This window comes from Scylla paramamosain, chromosome 3 (genome assembly GCF_035594125.1).
Source record: "Scylla paramamosain isolate STU-SP2022 chromosome 3, ASM3559412v1, whole genome shotgun sequence".
Taxonomy (NCBI): domain Eukaryota; kingdom Metazoa; phylum Arthropoda; class Malacostraca; order Decapoda; family Portunidae; genus Scylla; species Scylla paramamosain.
Window position 1 is genome coordinate 15631148 of NC_087153.1, and position 22555 is coordinate 15653702.

Below are 22555 nucleotides of genomic sequence, written 5' to 3' on the forward strand. Positions count from 1 at the left end.
TTTTCCAAGTCCACAGGTAAACATAAATGGTGTATTGTTGCCTGAACTTCAGTTGTTAGGTTAGGTTAGGTTAGGGTTAGGTTAGGTTAGGTTAAGTTAGGTTAGGTTAGGTTAGATTAAATTAGGTGCTTCTCAATGTCTTGTCAAATTGCGAGAGGGAGAGTTTGGGTTATTTACCTAGATAAAGAGAATTTCCCTAGATTTAGGGAAATTTCCCTAGATTTCTCTAGATTTTGGGGAAATTTCCCTAGATTTTTTAAGTCCATATATCACTCGTATATGGGTCCCCCCCCCAAAACCCCCGGTTCCCCACAGGCCCCCAAGCTTGCTTGAGGGATTGGGGGGCCGTGGGTAGAGATTGGGGACATTGGCTTAAACTATAAATTTACCCATTTATGTTTACCTGTGGACTTAGAAAAAGTTGAGAGCGCTGTGCATTCCCAGGCCTATTGTGGCGTTATTATTAATTTCCGACAAGTAGTGTAATCATTAGAAATGATGTGAATAGTGAGAAGAACAAAATGAGGTAGGTTATTACCACGTAGTGTGTAATGGCTTAAACTATAAATTTACCCTTTTCCCCCTCACTCTGCCTTTTGGTACTTAAGTTGTAATAGCTTCTGGACTTCTGCAACAGACAGTTCTTTCCTCCCTGAAAATGCATATGAATCTCTGGGCCTCCGATAATATTCAGTGAAAGCTACAACCGAAAGAGAATACTCACATGTGTGGGAACACGCGTCAAATCACCAACCCCTCTCAGTACACTGGTGAGACTGCTCCCGCTTGCGTCTTGCGGCTCCTGCCGCCTGCTGGCGAGCAGTCCGCGCATGTGCATTGACCAGCAAGCTAACTACCATCACTGAACCCACCCCAACTACCACTTCAAATGCATGCCTTCATCTTTGCACTTTCACCGTACTTCATTGTGTATCAATAGGATAGCTGCTAATGTTCTATGGTTTGTTAGATGAGCTATACAAGTCTGACTGGGGCAATTTTCGCTCGTCAGCCAGAGCAGAGGAGTGTAAGGAGTGTCCCTCACTAACCACATCCACAGCCAACACTACCATTGTTTTACTTCCACCCCTTCCTTCCCCCATCGTCAAATCCTTCATTCTCACTCAACCCATTTCCAGGACGAGTCACTTAATGAGACAGCATGATTAGGGCATGCCAATGCACATGCCTGGCAAAACAAACAGCAATCATGTGACGCACTCATGACTTTAGAGAGAGAAAAAAGCCCTCCGCCTAATGAACCCTGACCAGATGATGAGATGAACCACGTAACGATGCACTGGTCGAAACTGCAGTGATACCCTAAGGAGTACTTAGAAGATAGTCGTGTGGGATATTTGCTTATGCATTTTAATTCAATAATAGTAATAGTTAGGAATATATTAGGATCACTTAACACAGTAATTAAAAAGATACTACATAAGTCGACAAAAATGCAATACTCTCCACTCAACTTGAACCTTAATGCATATGAGAACTCCCCAACAAACAAACCTTAATTAAAACTTGAAAACAATTAGAAAACCAACACTACTAGTAATACACAAGTAAAAAAAAAAGAGGCAGTATTGTAACAACTCATGAATAAATGTGTCACTGAGCCTTGTGAAAAATAAACTAAAAAAAAAAAAAAAAAATTTGATTATGCATAAGATCAGCCCTTGACATGACAGAAGCATCGTGAGTCGTGACAGGCGCTCAGACGTTGCCGAGAGAGCGGGCCACGAGAGCGGGGTCGGCAGAGTTGGCCAGGGTGATCTTGAGGCGGGGGTCCTGGGCCATGGAACGCACGATGGTGGCCTGGGCGTTCTCGTTGCCACTCCACGCCCTGCAGGAGGATTTTTTTTTTATTTGAATTATTGTTCATAAAGACGTCAATCTTCAATAGTTAGGGAACAACAGCAGGTATTAAGTACATAGCGGTATTAACACATTCTTTTTTTTTCTTTTTTTTATGTAGGAAGGATACTGGCCAAGGGCAACAAAAATCTAATAAAAAAAAAAGCCCACTGAAATGCCAGTCCCATAAAAGGGTCAAAGCAGTGGTCAAAAATTGGTGGATAAGTGTCTTGAAACCTCCCTCTTGAAGGAATTCAAGTCATAGGAAGGTCGAAATACAGAAGCAGGCAGGGAGTTCCAGAGTTTACCAGAGAAAGGGATGAATGATTGAGAATACTGGTTAACTCTTGCGTTAGAGAGGTGGACAGAATAGGGGTGAGAGAAAGAAGAAAGTCTTGTGCAGCGAGGCCGCGGAAGGAGGGGAGGCATGCAGTTAGCAAGATCAGAAGAGCAGTTGGCATGAAAATAGCGGTAGAAGACAGCTAGATGTGCAACATTGCGGCGGTGAGAGAGAGGCTGAAGACAGTCAGTTAGAGGAGAGGAGTTGATGAGACGAAAAGCTTTTGATTCCACCCTGTCTAGAAGAGCAGTATGAGTGGAACCCCCCCAGACATGTGAAGCATACTCCATACATGGACGGATAAGGCCCTTGTACAGAGTTAGCAGCTGGGGGGGTGAGAAAAACTGGCGGAGACGTCTCAGAACACCTAACTTCATAGAAGCTGTTTTAGCTAGAGATGAGATGTGAAGTTTCCAGTTCAGATTATAAGTAAAGGACAGACCGAGGATGTTCAGTGTAGAAGAGGGGGACAGTTGAGTGTCATTGAAGAAGAGGGAGTAGTTGTCTGGAAGGTTGTGTCGAGTTGATAGATGGAGGAATTGAGTTTTTGAGGCATTGAACAATACCAAGTTTGCTCTGCCCCAATCAGAAATTTTAGAAAGATCAGAAGTCAGGCGTTCTGTGGCTTCCCTGCGTGATATGTTTACCTCCTGAAGGGTTGGACGTCTATGAAAAGACGTGGAAAAGTGCAGGGTGGTATCATCAGCATAGGAGTGGATAGGACAAGAAGTTTGGTTTAGAAGATCATTAATGAATAATAAGAAGAGAGTGGGTGACAGGACAGAACCCTGAGGAACACCACTGTTAATAGATTTAGGAGAAGAACAGTGACCGTCTACCAGAGCAGCAATAGAACGGTCAGAAAGGAAACTTGAGATGAAGTTACAGAGAGAAGGATAGAAACCGTAGGAGGGTAGTTTGGAAATCAAAGCTTTGTGCCAGACTCTATCAAAGGCTTTTGATATGTCCAAGGCAACAGCAAAAGTTTCACCAAAGTCTCTAAAAGAGGATGACCAAGACTCAGTATGGAAAGCCAGAAGATCACCAGCAGAGCGGCCTTGACGGAACCCATACTGGCGATCAGATAGAAGGTTGTGAAGTGATAGATGTTTAAGAATCTTCCTGTTGAGGATAGATTCAAAAACTTTAGATAAGCAGGAAATTAAAGCAATAGGACGGTAGTTTGAGGGATTAGAGCGGTCACCCTTTTTAGGAACAGGTTGAATGTAGGCAAACTTCCAACAAGAAGGAAAGGTAGATGTTGACAGACAGAGCTGAAAGAGTTTGACTAGGCAAGGTGCAAGCACGGAGGCACAGTTTCGGAGAACAATAGGAGGGACCCCATCAGGTCCATAAGCCTTTCGAGGGTTTAGGCCAGCGAGGGCGTGGAAAACATCATTACGAAGAATTTTAATACGTGGCATGAAGTAGTCAGAGGGTGGAGGAGAGGGAGGAACAAGCCCAGAATCGTCCAAGGTAGACTTTTTAGCAAAGGTTTGAGCAAAGAGTTCAGCTTTAGAAATAGATGTGATAGCAGTGGTGCCATCTGGTTGAAGTAGAGGAGGGAAAGAAGAAGAAGCAAAGTTATTGGAGATATTTTTGGCTAGATGCCAGAAATCACGAGGGGAGTTAGATCTTGAAAGGTTTTGACATTTTCTGTTAATGAAGGAGTTTTTGGCTAGTTGGAGAACAGACTTGGCATGGTTCCGGGCAGAAATATAAAGTGCATGAGATTCTGGTGATGGAAGGCTTAAGTACCTTTTGTGGGCCACCTCTCTATCATGTATAGCACGAAAACAAGCTGTGTTAAAGCAAGGTTTAGAAGGTTTAGGACGAGAAAAAGAGTGAGGAATGTACGCCTCCATGCCAGACACTATCACCTCTGTTATGCGCTCAGCACACAAAGACGGGTCTCTGACACGGAAGCAGTAGTCATTCCAAGGAAAATCAGCAAAATGCTATTTGGTACATCTTCCCTTCATCACTGACCACTCTGGAACACTTCTTATTCTAAAACCACCTCCAGACACTGCACTGGCTAGAAATCGCAAAATATATTCCTCTTCGTCCTCTTCTTTCTTGCACGTGCTTGTAAAATTTTCGTACATTGCCTTTAGTGCAGTGAATTGTTGCCCATCGGAGTGACAAATTTAATAGAAGTTGTAAATACAAAATAAGATTAAAGAACATAACATAAGAACATAAGAAATAAGGGAAGCTGCAAGAAGCCATCAGGCCTACACGTGGCAGTCACTACAGATAGATAGGGAGATAGGGACGTCAGCATCCACCACATCTGGGAAGCATGTGAGGAGGAAGGCAAGTGGAGAGGATAGTGTGCCGACGTACCTTACACACCGTTATGAGGGAGCTTTAAGATTACACAAATTTATGGATAAGGATGATAGGTGGGAGATACGAGGACATGTTCTTAGGTTATCAGAACGGAGGCTTATTGATTTGACTTCCCCGGATCTTTGAGGAACATGGTAAGGGCTCTAATTTGTACCTTACTGGAATCGGTTAGTCATCGCCATACAACTATCCAGTGACCAATAGAACTGTCATGCTTTAGGAAGCCGACTTGTATGATTCTAGGTGTTTCTCAGACATGTAGCCTTACAGCAATTAATCCACCCCTTATCTTTAGAGTAGTTCATCAGATTCACTGACCGACTGACTGACCGACTGACTAAATGAATGAATGATTTGTTTATCACTTAATATATAAAAGACTGACTGACTGATTGACTAATTAATTATCTGAATGACTAAATGAGTGGATAACTTATCAATCACCAAATATATAAAGACTGAGTGACTAACTAAATGAATGAATAACTTATTAGTCACCTAATATAAAACGACTGACTGACTGACTGACTGACTGATTATTTATCTGACTGACTAAATGAATGAATGAATGAATGAATGAATGAACGAGTGAATGATCTGGTACTCGTAAACAAACTCACCGGCCTACTTTGTATAAGATAGTTTCACGAAACTAATCACTGAATGACTGGATTATACAATTACACCCTCAAGACGTAATCTGCCTCAGTTCCCCTGAGACTGATAAACGAAGATACTCGTATGTACATAATAAAATAGAGACCATGATAGTGAGGGGCGTGAGGATGATGATGAGAGTGAGATTGTGATAATTACTCGTACAGAGAGAGAGAGAGAGAGAGAGAGAGAGAGAGAGAGAGAGAGAGAGAGAGAGAGAGAGAGAGGGGGGAGGGAGGGATAGAGAGGAAATTTCCTTTGATTTGATATGATTATTTTCATTGTTAGTGGACAAGACAAATAAATGGATGAGAAAAATTTCTACGTAGTCACAGCCCAGAATCACTGTATCTGAACGACAAAAAATAAATAAATAAATAAATAAATAAATAAATAAATAAAACATAGCACTTACTTAAAACATTCTCAAACAAGCATTAACATGAAAAAAAAAGAAAGAATAAAAAGAGAATCACACACTCACCTCCGCGCCACGCCATTGGACACATCCCAGTTGAGCATGAGAGTGGCGCGGTAGTGGGAGTCCTCGGAGCCGTCCAGCACAAGGCCAAACCCGCCGTTCATCACCTCGCCCCTGCGAACACAACACAACATTGTCACTCACAGACCCCGTGTTTCCAGACGTCTCCCTTCATCCTTCATATCCCGGTAACACAAGACTCACCAGCCAACGCCGCCTCCGTTGTGCAGAGCCACCCAGGTTGCTCCTCGGAAAGCGTCTCCAACGAAATTCTGGATGGCCATGTCTGAGGAAGAGAGGGAATTGTAACACCGTAAGAAAAGCAAAGGTGGTACACAGTGATCAGTGTATAGGATGTGCATCAACACTTTGTTGTGGAGGAAATTAAGCAGTTTGAATAATTTCATATCAATACGCTGAAAACAAAATAACAGAGCGCTTATGATACAAACAAAGATACCTATTAAACAACTTTTGCTACCCAGAACTGTTTGAAGATTAGCAGTTGAAAGCAACAGCAGTTATTTTCTTTAACAGCGTAGTAACACGGTACCTTAATCACTGTGGATAATACTACGTAATGTAATCTAACTGCACAGGTGTTACTAGTAGCATGTTAGAAGCAACGAGAGTCAAATGCTAAGAATAAAAAGTGAATTTTCCTGCCAAGCCTCTTTATATCCTCAAATAAAACACTTATGGCGGGACAGCGAAGTCTGCGATTAGTAAGAGTGTGCAGGTGTGAATACTACATGAGAGAAATGTAGGATGACGACGACGAAGATGATGATGATGATGATGATGATGATGATGATGATGATGATGATGAAAATAAAGGGAGGAGGCGAAGGAAAACGATGACGAGAGAAGGGTGTGATGTGTGAGTGACGTAATACCTGCGGTGAAGGCTGACCCATCATACACGTTGGAGGTCTCTCTGAAGGGCGAGTCGGTGCCGCTCACGTCGTGGTGGTCGCGGCTCAGCACCACCGGGGCCTGCAAAGCCACACCATGGAAAGCAGTGGATATAGGCAGTCAGAAATAAAGGACCTTAAACACGCACCTTCACTGTTTTGTGTCTTAGCGCTATCTTAACTATCTGCTATTTTTGTCAGTTGTCTAGTTTGGTAAGAAGACTGTCAGCAGATTAGAGGACCTGATATTGAGGAAAAACGCTAATTATAGAAAAAAAATTAGTGTAGCAAATTATTCGACTTTTGAATATAACCGTATTTACTTATTCGATCGAATCAATCTCTCTGACTTAAAATCCCGTTTTCTATCAGCAATTCAAGCTGCATAGGGCTACAGTAGAGTTAGACCGTATGCTGAAACACTTTACTCTCACAAAACGACTATCTTCAAAGTTCATAGAGATGATTGACCTGGTTTTTAAGAGTTCCTCCCGTTGATAATGTGGAAATCTTGTTGCTCTGTCACTTCAGACATAAAAAAAAAAAAAAGAATAAATAAAATAAAAAAAACACCCTTAAAACCGTGTCACTTCAATTACACACTTTGAAAGGAGTGGAGGTGCAACGAAAAAGCGTTTCAGAAGAGGGCCATATTCTGAAACATGCTGCATCTCTACTACTTTCAAAAGGCTCTAATTGAAGTTACACGAATTTTTACAGTTCTCAGGACAGATTTACTAGATTTCTACATTATTAGCGGGAGAAACACTCCTGAGAACCCGGCTAATCATCTCTGTGGCCTTTGGAGACAGTTACGGTGAGAGAACAGAGGGTTTCTGAATACGGGACTATAAACAATGAGCACCCCTTACCTTGATCTTGCCAACTCGCACAGCATCGTTGAAGGCCTGAGCGATCTTGACCCTCCCGCGCTGGTCTGAATAGAGAATCCTGGCCTGGCTACCCACCACCATCTTGTGCTTCCCCGCCTCCTTGATCCACCGCATGTTGTCCGCGTACTGCTGCTGCACGTTCTTCGGGAGATCTTCTGCAGGAGGTCAGAAGATGGTATAAGTGTTATGTTTAGACACCAAGAGATCGGAGGAATCAATGGGAAATCTTGTGTTTATAAGTGATAGGAAACGTCATTCGTGAGAGAGAGAGAGAGAGAGAGAGAGAGAGAGAGAGAGAGAGAGAGAGAGAGAGAGAGAGAGAGAGAGAGAGAGAGAGAGAGAGAACTTCCATGGCAGTAAAGAAAAACAGACACATCTCATCTCTAACCTCGTCATTGTTTGTGTTGCTATGCATTCATATGGATTCTGAGATATAATCTTTAAATCAAAAACGCTAAGCAAACAGATCCTAGCTCATCTAAAAGAAAGTCTCATGACCAAGAGAAAATACTATAAATGTGTCGGTTCTTCTCTCCCTCGCGTGCCCAGCCTCTCTAATTCCCGTATTCTGAAACGATTTGCTTTCTCACCACGACTATTTCCGAAGGCTACAGAGATGATTAGCCAGGTTCTCAAGAGTGTTTCTCCAGTTCATAATGTAGAAATCTTGTTAATCCTTCACTAGAACCATAAAAACAGCCTTAAAAACCCTCGTGATCCAAACTAGAGCCTTTTGAAAGTAGTGGAGGCGCGGCCAGAAGTGTTTCAGAATATGGATTGATCAACACACACTATCACCACTCTAGCATTACACCTTCATCTACTTACCGCTGCAGATGGTGGCCAGGACGTTGTAGGCAATATCATCACTGGTCTGCAGGTCGGCGGGGTCCCCTGAGGTGCACACCCAGCGGAAGGGCCCGAACCCAAGGGAAAAGATGTCTCTGAAGGGCGGCGGGGGAAGAGACACTTGATGAGAGAGAGAGAGAGAGAGAGAGAGAGAGAGAGAGAGAGAGAGAGAGAGAGAGAGAGAGAGAGAGAGAGAGAGAGAGAGAGAGAGAGAGAGAGAGAGAGAGAGAGAGAGAGAGAGAGAGAGAGAAGGAATAAAAAGAGAAAAGAAAGAATGAAGGGTAAGATATGAATTAGGAAAGAAATAAAAATAAAGACAGGGAAAAGAAGAGGACCGTATAGAACAAAGGCAGAACTTTCTCCCTTATTGTCATGCTTTTACATATACCCTCAATATGCAGCATAATCAAACTTTCCATCCCTACACCAACCAATCCACCAATATCACCACAGCATCAACAAATTATTCACCACTGCCTGTCCCTTGCCGCCCTGTCATTCAGATAACCTCTCACCGCCCTAACAGTTTGTCTACACTGAGCAGAGTACCTTTGCATTACTCCCCAATCTTCACATTACTCCCCCGCCCTACCGCACTAAGCAGCTCCTTCATCCCATCCACATTGCTCCTGTCTTGTCCTCCACACCGCAGCTCACCCCATGATGTCCTGCACATAGCTGGGGTAGCGGAAGGTAAGAGGATCCTCAGCCCCGGCTTTGCTGACATCAGCCCCCGCGCGACGAGCCTCCAGCAGGAAGGCGTTGCCGTAGTCCCAGAAGAACAAGCCAGCGTCCGCCAGCTTGTTGATGGCAGCGATCTGCCGACGTAGTGACTCCTGCACCAGAGTCTTGAACCGACAGGGGTCTTTTCCCAACATCTGCATTAAGAATAGAAGGTTCATCAATCTCTCTCTCTCTCTCTCTCTCTCTCTCTCTCTCTCTCTCTCTCTCTCTCTCTCTCTCTCTCTCTCTCTCTCTCTCTCTCTCTCTCTCTCTATCTATCTATCTATCTATCTATCTATCTATCTATCTATCTATCTATCTATCTAACTCTCTTTCCGCGCCCACCTCACCTCTTCAGCCTCCTGGAAGGAGAGCTGCACGGGGCAGTAGCCTCCACCGAAAGGATTGTGGCACGAGGTTTGGTCGGAGCCAAGTTCGACAAGCAGTTCTCCTGTGGCCTCATACTCTGCCACAAGTCGTTCCCACACGTCCACCACGTTACCCAGATAACCGATGGAGGTTGCCTGTGACGGGAAGCCAACGATACTTGAGTCAGTATGGTGGCAGGAACATATGAGAGGAAGGCAAAAAAATATTAGCTCTAACTATGAAGGAATCCTGAAAAGCAAGAGGTTCACATTAACTATATGTTCAATATTTAAGGCATTGCTAAACACTATGACAAGCCAAAGGACCTTAAATGTTACTCTAGACACTCGCAGCACGTATTCTGAGTGGATACAAGTGTAGTGGTTCTCATGTCGTGGTGCTCTCGCAAACATTCATTTTTTACTCCAAGAAGGAGACTCCAAAACTGAAAACTATAAAGCACTGAAACCATTACTTATTTATTTTAGTTCAGTGACAAATGAAAAGGCAGTTTTCTTCCCCGTTAAGGCGCGCTTTTCATAACTAAAAATAAATAAAAAAATTGATATAGAGTGTACTGTAACCTGCAAAACTGTGTAACTTAATCCTTTGTGGGTTTTCAACGCACTGTTTCTAAATTTCAGTAACCATCTTATTATAAACGCTATACACCATCTTTTTAGGAAGCACGGAAAGGCAGATTCTAAATTGTTTTCACTCTTATCCCTTGCAATGACGGTATTCAGAAATGCACAATATTTTGATTTTCCGAGCATTGGAAAGTTAGTCATTCCACCCTACCTTCCTTCCTTCCTCCCTTGGGCTTCAACTCACCTCCTTTTTGGCGCGCGTCTCTCGTATTCTTTTAATGAGGACGTCTAAGTTGTCGGTGTATTCCTGCAGCCATCCCTGGGCGTGACGCTTCATCAGAGCCTCCTCACTCATCTGCAGGGGACGGAGAGTGCACAGGAGTGTATTCGTCCTCTTACCATGGTGTTCTCGCCATTATTATTTTGTATTTCAAAAGGGAAATGTCACTTTTGTACTTGATAACTAGAAACCATTGTGATCACTAGTTCAGAAGCAAATGAAAAGGCAAACTTGTTTCCTCTTCCTTCACTATCGTTACCATCATCACATCCTCCTCTTTCACTACCACCACCATCACCACTCTTCTTTCACGCCCACCTTCTTTTGATCCTAACTTAGTTTTCTGATTAAAATAATATTCTTCAGGAAAGGACAAACACATCACTATATGAACCTTAGTGATTAAAATAGCCACCACACAACATGTATTACTGAGAAGACTCCACACCCTGGTATACAAGCATGAGAGATGAACACGCAAAACTGTACGTGTTTTACCTGAGGACCATCACTTTTCCTTCATCAGTTTTCAGTTCTTTTCCTTTTTTTATACCAGATTAAGAGTTTTCTCAATAGTACAAAAGGGACAGACACGATCCAGCAGGCCTTACCTCTGCCACCACGCCGATGCAGCCGCAGATGACAGCCGCTTTGGCCTGCGCCCCGCTCATGCCGCCCAGCCCAGAGGTGACCAGCACGCGGCCCGCCAGACTCTCCAGCCCTAAGTACTTTCGACCTGCGTTGAGCACCGTCAGCTGATAGACAAAGCTCGGGGTCAGTGGATGTGTTAGCGAGAGTATAAAGCGAACACACACACACACACACACACACACACACTCACAAGAACCCATAAGTGCTTCCTAAAAAATTCTGGAGTTAACATATATATATATATATATATATATATATATATATATATATATATATATATATATATATATATATATATATATATATATATATATATATATATATATATATATATAACATACAGAAACGCTTTACTCTCTCACCATGATTATTGAAATTCTCTCTCTCTCTCTCTCTCTCTCTCTCTCTCTCTCTCTCTCTCTCTCTCTCTCTCTCTCTCTCTCTCTCTCTCTCTCTCTCTATATATATATATATATATATATATATATATATATATATATATATATATATATATATATATATATATATATATATATATATATATATATATATATATATATATATATATATATATATATATATATATATATATATATAAACATATATATATATATATATATATATATATATATATATATATATATATATATATATATATATATATATATATATATATATATATATATATATATATATATATATATATATATTCATCCAAATGTTATACTTAATCCATTTCTACCACAGATGTGACATTTAAAATAGTTTAGTTCCCCCTGGAAGGTTTGGTTGTAAGGTTGAAATTGAGATCATTGCTTATGCCATCAATTCATATATGTGGCTTTAAAATGGCATGCTTTATTGCATCATTGGACCTCACAGGCTCACACATTTCAGCTGTTGGGGTTTTCAAGAGGGTTTTCAAGATTCTATAAGTTTAAGAAGGATTCTGCATCATAAATAAAAAAAAATAAATAACCCTAAAATAATGAAATTAATAATGATCTCTGTGACTGTCAAAATAAGTTCTGAGGAAAGTTCATAAAGTTTAATAATAACCAACTCTAGATGTTTATAAGTCTATGCGCTACTTCCCAAACTTTAAGCAAACAGAGTCAAGAGTGTTGGAACCAAACAAACTGGGGCGAAGGTGAGGCAGTGACAGGTGAGACACTATTCTTTGCTGGACACTGCTGGGATACTACTAATCTTTCAGTACCACGGCATCCAGGCCATTATTCTTGATATGAATATACGTTTTTGTTGCATTATTGGTGATATTTGTTGTTATCAATGGCGTGTTAATGTAGTTAGTCATCCAACGCAACTGTATCTTATTAGTCACTCGTAAAAAATAATAATAAATAAATAAGTGATTTGGTGAAGTTAGCAAGTTAGACTGGTGATAAATGGATGATGATGTGGTCTTTCTAGGTTAGGGTGGGTCACGTGGGACTGATGGGAGTTTGTGTTTGGTAAGGTTAGGTAGGTTAAGTTATGATCTGGTGAAATTTTGGAATGGTGGAAGTTTGGAACAAGAGTTTGGTAGGTGCTAACACTTAAATTTATATAAGTGCACCCATGTAACATTTTCAAACGAAACTACATTTTTTTTTTCTGATTGTGCTTTGAATGAATTTAGTTTCTGCCGCAAATCAGCTTTTTTTTTTTTTATTATTCTTATATACCTCCAACACACGCATACACACACGTAAACAAGCAGAAATTCATCAATAAAAACATTAACTAGACTTAATTAAACCTAGCCTAACATAACTAAACCTAACCTAACTTACCTTAATGGTAAATTTGATAGAAATTAACATCTCAGGAACAAACAATTTGCGGTGGTAAAGATACATGCCAATGTTATATGTAACCCAAGTACTTCACTGAGAACAATTTTTTTTTTTTTTTGCAGTGAGACGGGTGCACTTGTATAATAATACCTTAACAATGAATGAGAGGGGCTCTATCTTAAAAGTCACCAAAATAATGAGGTGTTTGCTTAGCTGGCTTCATTCCAGCAGGCATGAAGTGCTTCTCCCATCAGGAGGGTAAGAATCATGCCTGGGGTGGGACTGAGGCAGTGATGGGAATTTCTTCCATTATAAAAATTAATGTATGGTTTTATTTTGATCAGAATAGTAATGTTCATGTAAACTAAAAATTCTCCTTGTACAGAGACTGAGAGAGAGGCAGAGTGGACAGTGTGTTTATTATTGATGTGTGTAGGTTCCACTGGGCTGCAGATTTGCAATGGTCCCACACCTATTGGTTGCTCCATAAGGAAACAACGTCAGCCCTTCAGTATTGAAATTTAGATTTTGATTAAATTTGGTTTAGTTTTCAGTTATTGTTACAAATCACTTGTTTTTAGTTTGGGATATGTGGGTGAAAAAAAATATGTTTTTATGGTAATAAAAAACAGATCAATTCAAATTACACTGAAACGTTCAAGATAAATACTTCAGTCCACTTCAGGAGACTGTACATGTCAGTTTAAAAGAATGTTGTATATGGCAGAGTGGTATTAGCTAGGTTGCAAGATAACTGTATTTCCATATGTTCTTTTGTCATGGATGCCAAGCTTATATTCACTTTTCTGAGGCAGAGTCCAAAGCAGTTTTATTTATCAAAAAAAATTTTCCCTCAGATTGTTGGGTCAACTGGTCAGCTCTCCTTCAAGTAACTTATGGAAGTCAAGGCAGAAAGGAAGCAGCTCTGTCATGCTGAAAGGCAGCAAGCACACCAACCAACAGCTGCACCAGCATGACTACAGCATAACACTGACCTGAGCGACCCCTGGACCAAACAAGACCTTCCATATTCAAGTTGGCTGTAGAGTCAAGACTACAGCATGCCATAAATAAGCCTTATATTCATAAATCACTCATATAACTGCCAGATGCTTATTCTATAATCTGTAAATGGATGTGTGCTCAAATAGACTAGTCACTGCAGAGATTATTTATATTTCTTCTAAATTATCTGGATTATAGTACCTATCCTTTATGTGCTCTCATGTACACCTTGCATTAGATATAATATATGTATCCAAGTAGCCAGAAGTAGATAAATGATTTATGAAATCTGTTGATGTTGCTTAGCATAAACCATAGTAGATTATTTGCTGTTAGTTCCTTAAGGTTACAAGTTATAAAACTTTGTACACTTATATATGAGTAATGTTGCGTACAGACGTGAAACACAAAATAGGATCATTCGATTTTGATGAATATCAATCATTCAAAATGTATTGATATCACAAGTTTCTCTCTGCACTGGGAGCATGGATACAAAGGTTCACCACACATCCTACGAGTGTATTGAGTGTGGCCGCAAGTTCTCTGCACCCCAGGCACTCAGGATACACTCCCGGATGCATGATGGCAGGAAGATGTATCAGTGCAAGGACTGTGGCAAGACATTCAGAATGGAATTCTACTTTAAATACCATCGAATGAATGACACTGGCATCAACAAGTTTGAGTGTGGCATCTGTGAGAAGAAGTTCAGCAATATTAGTTGTGTAGATACCCACTATAAAATTCATTCCAATGAGAAGTCATATGTGTGTAGAAAATGTGGGAAAGTGTATATCCAACTTGGTAGTTTCAAGAATCATGTTATGGCTCACCCACCAACCTTCACCTGCAAGGAATGTGGCAAGATTTTCACTGATAAGGCCTCCTTGACATCACATGAGCAAGCACATGTTTCACAGAAGCCATATGAATGTTTAAACTGTGGGAAAAGATTTGCCCATTCCTTCAATTTGGAAATACACTCAGAGTCCTACTGCACATTTCAAAGGGAGGAAAGAGACCCTGGCAATGATACAGACATGAAAGACCACCAGTCAGCATGGCAGGACAAAACCTGCATCAGCAAGAGAGGAGGTGGAGGAAGAAAACATTCAGTAAAGGTGGAAGTGATTGACTTGGGTTCCGACTCTGAACCAGAGGAGGTACAACCTGACGACTTCTTGCCCCTGGAGGTGTGTCTCAATGAGGGAGAGGAGGAGCTAAGTATACGGGATCTCATGGAAAGATATGAAGACAAAGATGGCATTTAAATTTTTTTGATATATCAGAATTTATATTTTCTATTCATGATTTTATGGTATTTTTGTGTAAAAACTAAGTGATATGCATTCTCTAACATCCCTACATGGTAAACAATCTCAGGCACCTTATGTACGAAAGTTCAAATTTTTGTTGTCCTTGGGAATCACTTTTCCCAAAAATATTCATTCTTACAAATGTCCCTTTTCTACAAAACACTTGTAGCATAGCCATTTCACATTTAAAGGAAATGTAATGTCTAGTTTTTGCACATTTACATAAAATATAATTTTGCCTTTCATTTGCCCTCAGACCTCTAATAGAACTCTTACCAGAATCTGCAACTTAAATTTTCAATAACAGCCCTTTTTAATTCAAAAGGATTCTTTTGTACTGGATTACATGATGTAGAAAGAGAAAGAAAATCAGGATGGTGTTACTTGCTAGAACTATATTTGACAAAGCAGGTGAGAGAACTAATGGCAGGTTCATGAAGAAGGAAGGAACCATGCTGGCAGCAAACTGAGCCAAGTATATCAAGTACCAGATGAAAGGGATGAAACAAGAAAGAGAGTGATTGCTTATGTGTCAATATATATATATATATATATATATATATATATATATATATATATATATATATATATATATATATATATATATATATATATATATATATATATATATATATATATATATATATATATATATATATAAACTTTATTTTTTGTCTTTATACTCGTAACAATATAGTAATAACAATAAGATAAATTATACTACTACTACTAATAATAATAATAATAATAGCAATAATAAATATAACAGGTAATGAATAAACAAATAACAGGCAAAGCCAACATAATTTTGGAAGACCTCGAGCTGTGGCAAGGCGTGTCAGTGTGAAGCAGGACCCATAGTATCAACAGACATTGTCGTATGGGGTCCTAGTGAGACATGGACACCCTCAGCAGCCTCACAGTAACTAGTCAGGAGTGCGCAGCTAAACGTTGCCAGACCACACGTTTACCTTGACATGAAAATAATTTCCTACTGATGCTTACTTATGATACTGTAGCCTACAATCTTAAACGCTTTATTTCCTCATCAAAATAATTTCCAAAGGCCACAGAGATGATTCGTCCCTCCCTCCACCTCAGTCTCATCGGTGACCCTCACCCCCTAGTGCCTCCCCACTATGCTAACTAAGCCACAATTAATATCACCACCACCGCTCTAATACTTGCTCTACGAGGTAAGTGTGAAGTAGCTAAGAGGAAAGATCTACAGTAATATGATACAGATCGATAGTTACTGATGTTCATGCATGCATACAAAGATGACATGTACTGACATACATACATGAATTGATGGACAGACAAACATACAAATAGACAGACAAACAGAAAGATAAACAGAACTGCACGTCTTCAGCTTACCGTAGTTCCGTGGACAATGCCTTGAGGACCGATGTAACAGTAGCTGCCGGCTGTCATCTGTCCGTATCTGTAGGTAACGAAAACATTCATCTTATTCTCCCAGTCATGGGCATGTACAGTTCTAGTCAGAAGTCGAGGAATCTCCAGCACTTACTTCTATTGTGTTTCGCCATTCCCCTCTAAGTCTTTCGTCCTCTGATCTGCTGACAGTCTCCTTGCATGACTGATCAATCCGTATAGCAGATCAAAGGACTTTATATTGAGTGGAAACATGGTGAAAAGTGGAAGTGAGAGTACACGGTTGGTGGGAATCATGAGCCAGTGAGTTGAAATGTGCTTAGTTTGAGTGAACGAGAGTGAGGTTTGAGTTGAATGGAAAGTAAGTGTGCATTAGCTGAGAGATTAACAAAATGAGAATGGGTGTGGAAAGAGAGGAATAGGTGATAATAAACGTGAGTGAGAGTCAGCGTGAAGACGAAAACAAGCAGGAGTTAGATTAAGAAAAAAATAGTGAAAAATTAAGTGTGAGCATGAGTGAGAATGACAGCGGGAAAGGGTGAGTGCTAATTAGAGTGAGATTGAATGTGAGTCCGCATGAGTGAGAGAGAGCGCAAGCGTGAGTGAGTGAAAGTTAGCGAAAAATGAAGTGTTAGAGTGAGTAAGAATAATCTTGAGTATTGCTAAGTAGAATGAGACTGACTGAGAATGAGAATATACGAGAGAGTGAAAGAAAGTGAAAAAGGATGAAGAGTGAATATTATGAAATGAGTGAGAGCAAGAGAGCGAGGTATCCCTCCCTTGTCTTTTACAGCTAAGGAAAGGGAGGGAAGTTTGAAATAAGACGAAGAACGAAGGAAAAGGAAGGGAACAGGTAGAGCAAGTGACGTATTATAGAGAAGAGGGAAGAATGAAGTTCGTAACGGGGAAAGGAAGTGGTCGAGGAGTGAAGGAGGAGGATGGGAGTACGGGGAGAAAGTAGATAAAATAAATATAAGCAGTAAGGTTGACGAGTGAGTGAAGAATTAGAAAAAGAGAGGAAGTAATGGAGAATAAAACTTTTTCTGTCCACTACTCCTTTTCGTTCTTTCTCCATCCACCCACTTCCCACTTCTGCTCCCTCGATCTCCTTGGCCCCCTGCACTCCTTTTTCCCAGTTACATTTGCTTCTACATTGACCGCATGTGTGTGTGTGTGTGTGTGTGTGTGTGTGTGTTTATGTTTGTATGCGCCTGTGTTTGTCTGTCTGCCTGTGTGATTAACTCTCTCTCTCTCTCTCTCTCTCTCTCTCTCTCTCTCTCTCTCTCTCTCTCTCTCTCTCTCTCTCTCTCTCTCTCTTTGGCTCGTATTCAGAAACACTGCTCTCTCACCACGACTGTTTTCAAAGGCCACATAGATGATTTAACCGGGTTCTGAAGAGCGTTTCTCATGATTATAACATAAAAATCTTATTAATCTATCACTACAATCATGAAAAACATCCTTGAAATTCATCCCGGGTCACTTCAACAAGAGCCTTTTGAATATAATGGAGTTGCGTTTCAGGAGGAGTGTTTCAGAATACGGTGGTCTGTGCCACACTCACATGGTGACTCCCAGGGCAAACATCTCATCGTAGTTGGCCTTGGTGGAGTAGTTAGGGATGACCATGCCGTTGGTGACGATGACCCTGGGGGAGCGGGGGTCGGCGGGGAAGAGTCCCATGGGGTGGCCGGAGTACATCACCAGCGTTTGCTCTTCCGTCATGATGGACAAGTAGTGCATCACCAGCCAGAACTGCGGCGAGAAGGCAAACACCTCACTCACCACCACTTCATGATATGCAGTGATGAATGTGGACTCTTGGCGAATGTGTGAAGTGGATGTTATTTATTTTTTCACGTAATAATAGATAAGTAAATTAAAAATAAATTAATATACAACCGAAGATAAAAAAAAAAAATGAACGGATATAATGAAATCGTAATTTTCGAAACCCTTACACACACACACACACACACACACACACACACACACACACACACACACACACACACACCTGAGCCCAGTTGGAGAAGACACTGCCGTTCCCGCCGTAGGTGACGAGCTCCTGCGGATACTGCGCCACGCGGGGGTCCAGGTTGTTCATGATCATGTGCATCACCGCCGCCGCCTTGCTGGTCCTGGCCGGGTACTCGTGGATCGGGTAGGCCCTGTCCCCGCCATCAGGAGGACGCGTCGACGCAACACAGGATGGTTCATTAGAAAGTTTACATGCAGCACGTGTGTGTGTGTATGTATGTGAACGGTATAGAGTTTGATAAATTGAAAAGATAACTTTTTTTTATTGTACGATGTAGTAACAAATAGAATAGTTATTATATGGAAAAAAGAAATAACAGCAACTGCTGCTGATGCTGCTGCTGTTGCCATTACTACTACTACTACTGCTACTACTACTACTACTGCTACTACTGCTGCTGTTGCTACTGCTGTTGCTGCTGCTGCTGCTACTACTACTACTACTACTACTACTACTACTACTACTACTACTACTACTACTACTACTACTACTATTACACGGATAATAAGAGACTTATTGAGGGAAGAATAAGAACCTGGATACACAAGAGGACATGCAAGTCAAACGAGAAGAGGGGCATGCCTTGGTAGCAAAAAGTAAATAGAAACATAGAAGTAAATAAAAGTTTGGAATCACGTAAATGAGAATGTTGTAGGCCTGTCAGTAAAGAATGTATGGATATGAAGACAGGATCATACGAGTGATACAACATTTCAATTAGTTAGACACAGTTAACAGTAAATCCGATACAAAGTTCTAGGGTGGAAAGACCAGTTGGAAAATACATCTCTGATTCTGAAAGGTAGCATTAAGGATGTATATTCAACCCCTGCCCTTGATCCCCATACAGTGAAGGAGTCTCACCTCATATCAATGTCGGGAAGAAAGCGGTACATGTAGATGTGGCCCAACACCCGCAGCTCCTCCGCGAACTCAGGGCCGAGGATTGAGTGGCAGCGGTCAGGGAAGTAACGCAGTGCATTGCTCAGAGCCAGCTGTCAGGAAAGGGAAGGACACTTTAGAGACTTTACCCGCCAGTGTACGCCAGACAGTACCCAAGCCACTCAAAGTAAAGGCACAGTAAGGTAAAGTCAACATAAAGATACGGTAAAATAACGCGATGGATTGCTCAGAGCCAAATGTCAGAGAGGAGAAAGCCACTTTACTCACAATTATACCAGAATAGTAGCCAAATTTTTTAGTGTAAAGACGAAGTAAAGTAAACATAAAGATTTGGTAAAGTAACGCAGTGTATTGTTCAGACCCAGATGTCAAAGAGGAGAAAGCAACTTTACTCACAATTATACCAGAATAGTAGCCAAACTTTTCAGTGTAAAGGCAGAGTAAGGTAAAGTAAAGCAAGCGTAAAGGTAAGGTAAAGTAACGGGATACACTGCTCAGAGCTAGCCAGTTGTCAGGGAGGGGAATGCTGCTTTACCCACTTAACGTATCTTAGAACAGTACCCAGACCACTTTAGAGAAGAGTAAGGTAAAGTAAACATAAAGGTGCGATAAAATGCACAGAAATAGAGTTGACGAAAATTAGTGTTTACGGTTCCCTCTGTGCTTGATGCTTATCACTATATCGATTAGACGCGCGGCGGACGATGCTTCAGATAACGGTTCAGGGGCTTAGATGTAGCAAGGTATGTATGCAGATCCACTCAATGGGGCGTGGTCTTGCTGCATCAAATCATCAAATCTAGACACAGGACAAGAGTATCTCAAATCAGTCAAAATGAAAGTTAAGAAATTTCTCCCGTGACGAAAAAACAACAAAAAAAAACAGAGATTATGATAAAGGAAATGTAGCTAAAGTTGTGTAGCAAGAGCAGCACCGCAACGATGAGGCACGAGGGAAGCCTCGGGTGAAATGAAAAGACAAGAAAGGGAAAAACAAACTTAAATGAATAGAGAAGAATGAAAAATAAGTAGATAAACGATTAATATTAATAAATCGGGAATTCAGAACCATGTCTCCCCGCAACTTTGAAAACGCTCGTCAAAAGGGAAGAGCAGAAGGCATGCAACAAATATTGTTTTGACAGCGCCGACCTGAGTATTCAAACATTATCTAATCAAACGGTAGGGTAAAATAAATTTGATTACATATCACCCAAAAGGAGTGCACCTTGAGGTGGCAACAGTGTGGGCGACAGCATGACCTCCCCAGAGCACCCACCCACCCCAGTCGTTGACTCCTTGTTCCCCTTCCCCTACGCCACTGCGCCACAGGTAATGCGTGCACGCATTATTTACCGTCTGTCAGTTGTTTATATATAAAACCGTAATTAAACAATATTACAGATGCGCTGTTAGGATTTTGAAACACTGGAGCGGGTGGAGTGAGGGAGATCTTCAGTTTCATTCAATAGCCGCACCGATGCTGACAATATTTGACATTATTTAACAGTGAGACAGATGAGAGTTATGAGACACAACTAAAAGGTCTCTAGTGAAGTGTGAGGGGTGGCTTACGCAACGCAATATCGAACTGAAATTAATGTAACTTGTGTCATCAATGAACTAACTTAACAACTGCATTTTCAGCAGGAAAATAAATGAATAAGTAAGGCCTTGATGCTGATGAAGCTTTTATTAAGTACAGTCCGTTGCCAAGCTAATGATGCGTTTAGTTAATTAATTAATTAATTTATTTATCTATCTACTTAATTATCTATTTATTTATTTTCATTTTATATGCATTTCTGTTTTAAATATGTGCGCGCGCGCTGTGTGTGTGTGTGTGTGTGTGTGTGTGTGTGTGTGTGTGTGCCCTAAAACCATTAAATTTTCAGAGTTGCAGCCTGAAGCGCACTTTGCTTTTTTACCATTCAGCGAGGCTGGTCTGCTTGGAGTCCAAGACACTGCCGTGGCCTCGCTCATCCAGCTTGTCATGTATTCTCAACTTAACACTTCATCTCATCACCCCAACACTGCGGCATTTACTGCACAGCGGCACTATGCACCACAGTACAGTAACAACGACACTAAGTGTTGCACCAAGCCACCCATAAATGCGCAGTGACATCATACAGGCTTATCTGTAATAGGCATCTTCTAGATTAATAACAATATCCAAATGTAGGAATTGTAACCATAGATGTACCAAGGACTCTGTATATAGAGTCCTTGGTTGTAAACAACAACAATGAAAGTGTTCTCAAGTGCGGGCCTGCTCCTTATTAACTAATATGACAGTTGACAAACAACTGACAGTTGTTACTGTCAGTTATTTGTAAAATTAAACTTGATCGATAAATAAAATGAACAGTATTACAAACTACACAATAAAAGGAGACCAGTTAATCCACGTCCCTGTTTTCATGAGATGAGTTGCCAGTCTGCGCGTGTCAGTAAATGAAACCACCGCTAACCACCTCCCTACTGCTGCTCTCCCTCACCCCACCCGCTCCTTGCCTCGCAGCATGGGGCCACAACCATTCCCTGCCCCTGACACCCATTAAAATGACTGTGCCTCACCTCTTTCTGCTTCGGGGTGAGGGTGTGGGTCCTGACGGGAGCGTGGGCGATGCTAGGGTCACGGATCCGCGGTGGGGGCAGCGGGCTGACGGGCAGGCCACCACACAGCTCCTTCAGGGTTATCTTGGATCGTGAGGCCTCCATGGTGACGTCGTTAGGGACACTCCAGTAACAAATGAATACAAGAGCAATAAAGATTTCAGGTAATTATGTCACAAGAATAAAAATAGTAATGTATCGTAGCTTTGGACTCTTGGATACAGTGACTTAGGAGACTCGGGTGAGTGTACTGTGACCACCACGAAGCCTCGCACGACACTGGTCTGACACCCCAGGTATCTGTGCTTTTTATTTAACTCTCGAGGATGAACCAGTTCCATTTTGCTTACATAAATGTATTTATATAAGGTACCGTATCCCTTCTGTTCGCAAAGCCTTTATTACTCTCCTCTACTATTTGACCAGCTGTACTTTACTGACGCTTGTGTTGTTACTTAAACAACGGTCAGGAACAGCAACTAGTCCAGCTGACATGCCATCTGCACCAG

General features: G+C 41.2%; 2 protein-coding genes across 3 annotated transcripts; one reads left to right on the forward strand and one right to left on the reverse strand.

The window, feature by feature from the left end:
• Nucleotides 1-1352: 1352 nt before the first annotated feature.
• Nucleotides 1353-22350, reverse strand: LOC135091230 (urocanate hydratase-like). Its single transcript, XM_063988683.1, has 15 exons — nt 22008-22350; nt 19389-19519; nt 18501-18654; nt 18048-18238; nt 16466-16532; nt 10923-11066; nt 10276-10386; nt 9423-9596; nt 9007-9227; nt 8329-8444; nt 7480-7655; nt 6590-6689; nt 5898-5979; nt 5697-5807; nt 1353-1849 (listed from the first exon to the last, which is right to left on the reverse strand). Exons 1-15 carry the CDS (start codon nt 22149-22151, stop codon nt 1720-1722), a joined length of 2052 nt encoding a protein of 683 aa, XP_063844753.1. The 5' UTR covers nt 22152-22350; the 3' UTR covers nt 1353-1719.
• On the forward strand, nt 12008-15318 carry LOC135091238 (putative zinc finger protein 833). Of its 2 annotated transcripts, none has more exons than XM_063988693.1 (2): nt 12008-12127; nt 13619-15318. In XM_063988693.1, exon 2 carries the CDS (start codon nt 14255-14257, stop codon nt 15038-15040), a length of 786 nt encoding a protein of 261 aa, XP_063844763.1. In that variant the 5' UTR covers nt 12008-12127; nt 13619-14254; the 3' UTR covers nt 15041-15318. The 2 variants fall into 2 exon arrangements, with proteins under 2 accessions (XP_063844763.1, XP_063844771.1); XM_063988701.1 differs by having other exon boundaries at nt 12079-12112.
• Nucleotides 22351-22555: the final 205 nt, after the last annotated feature.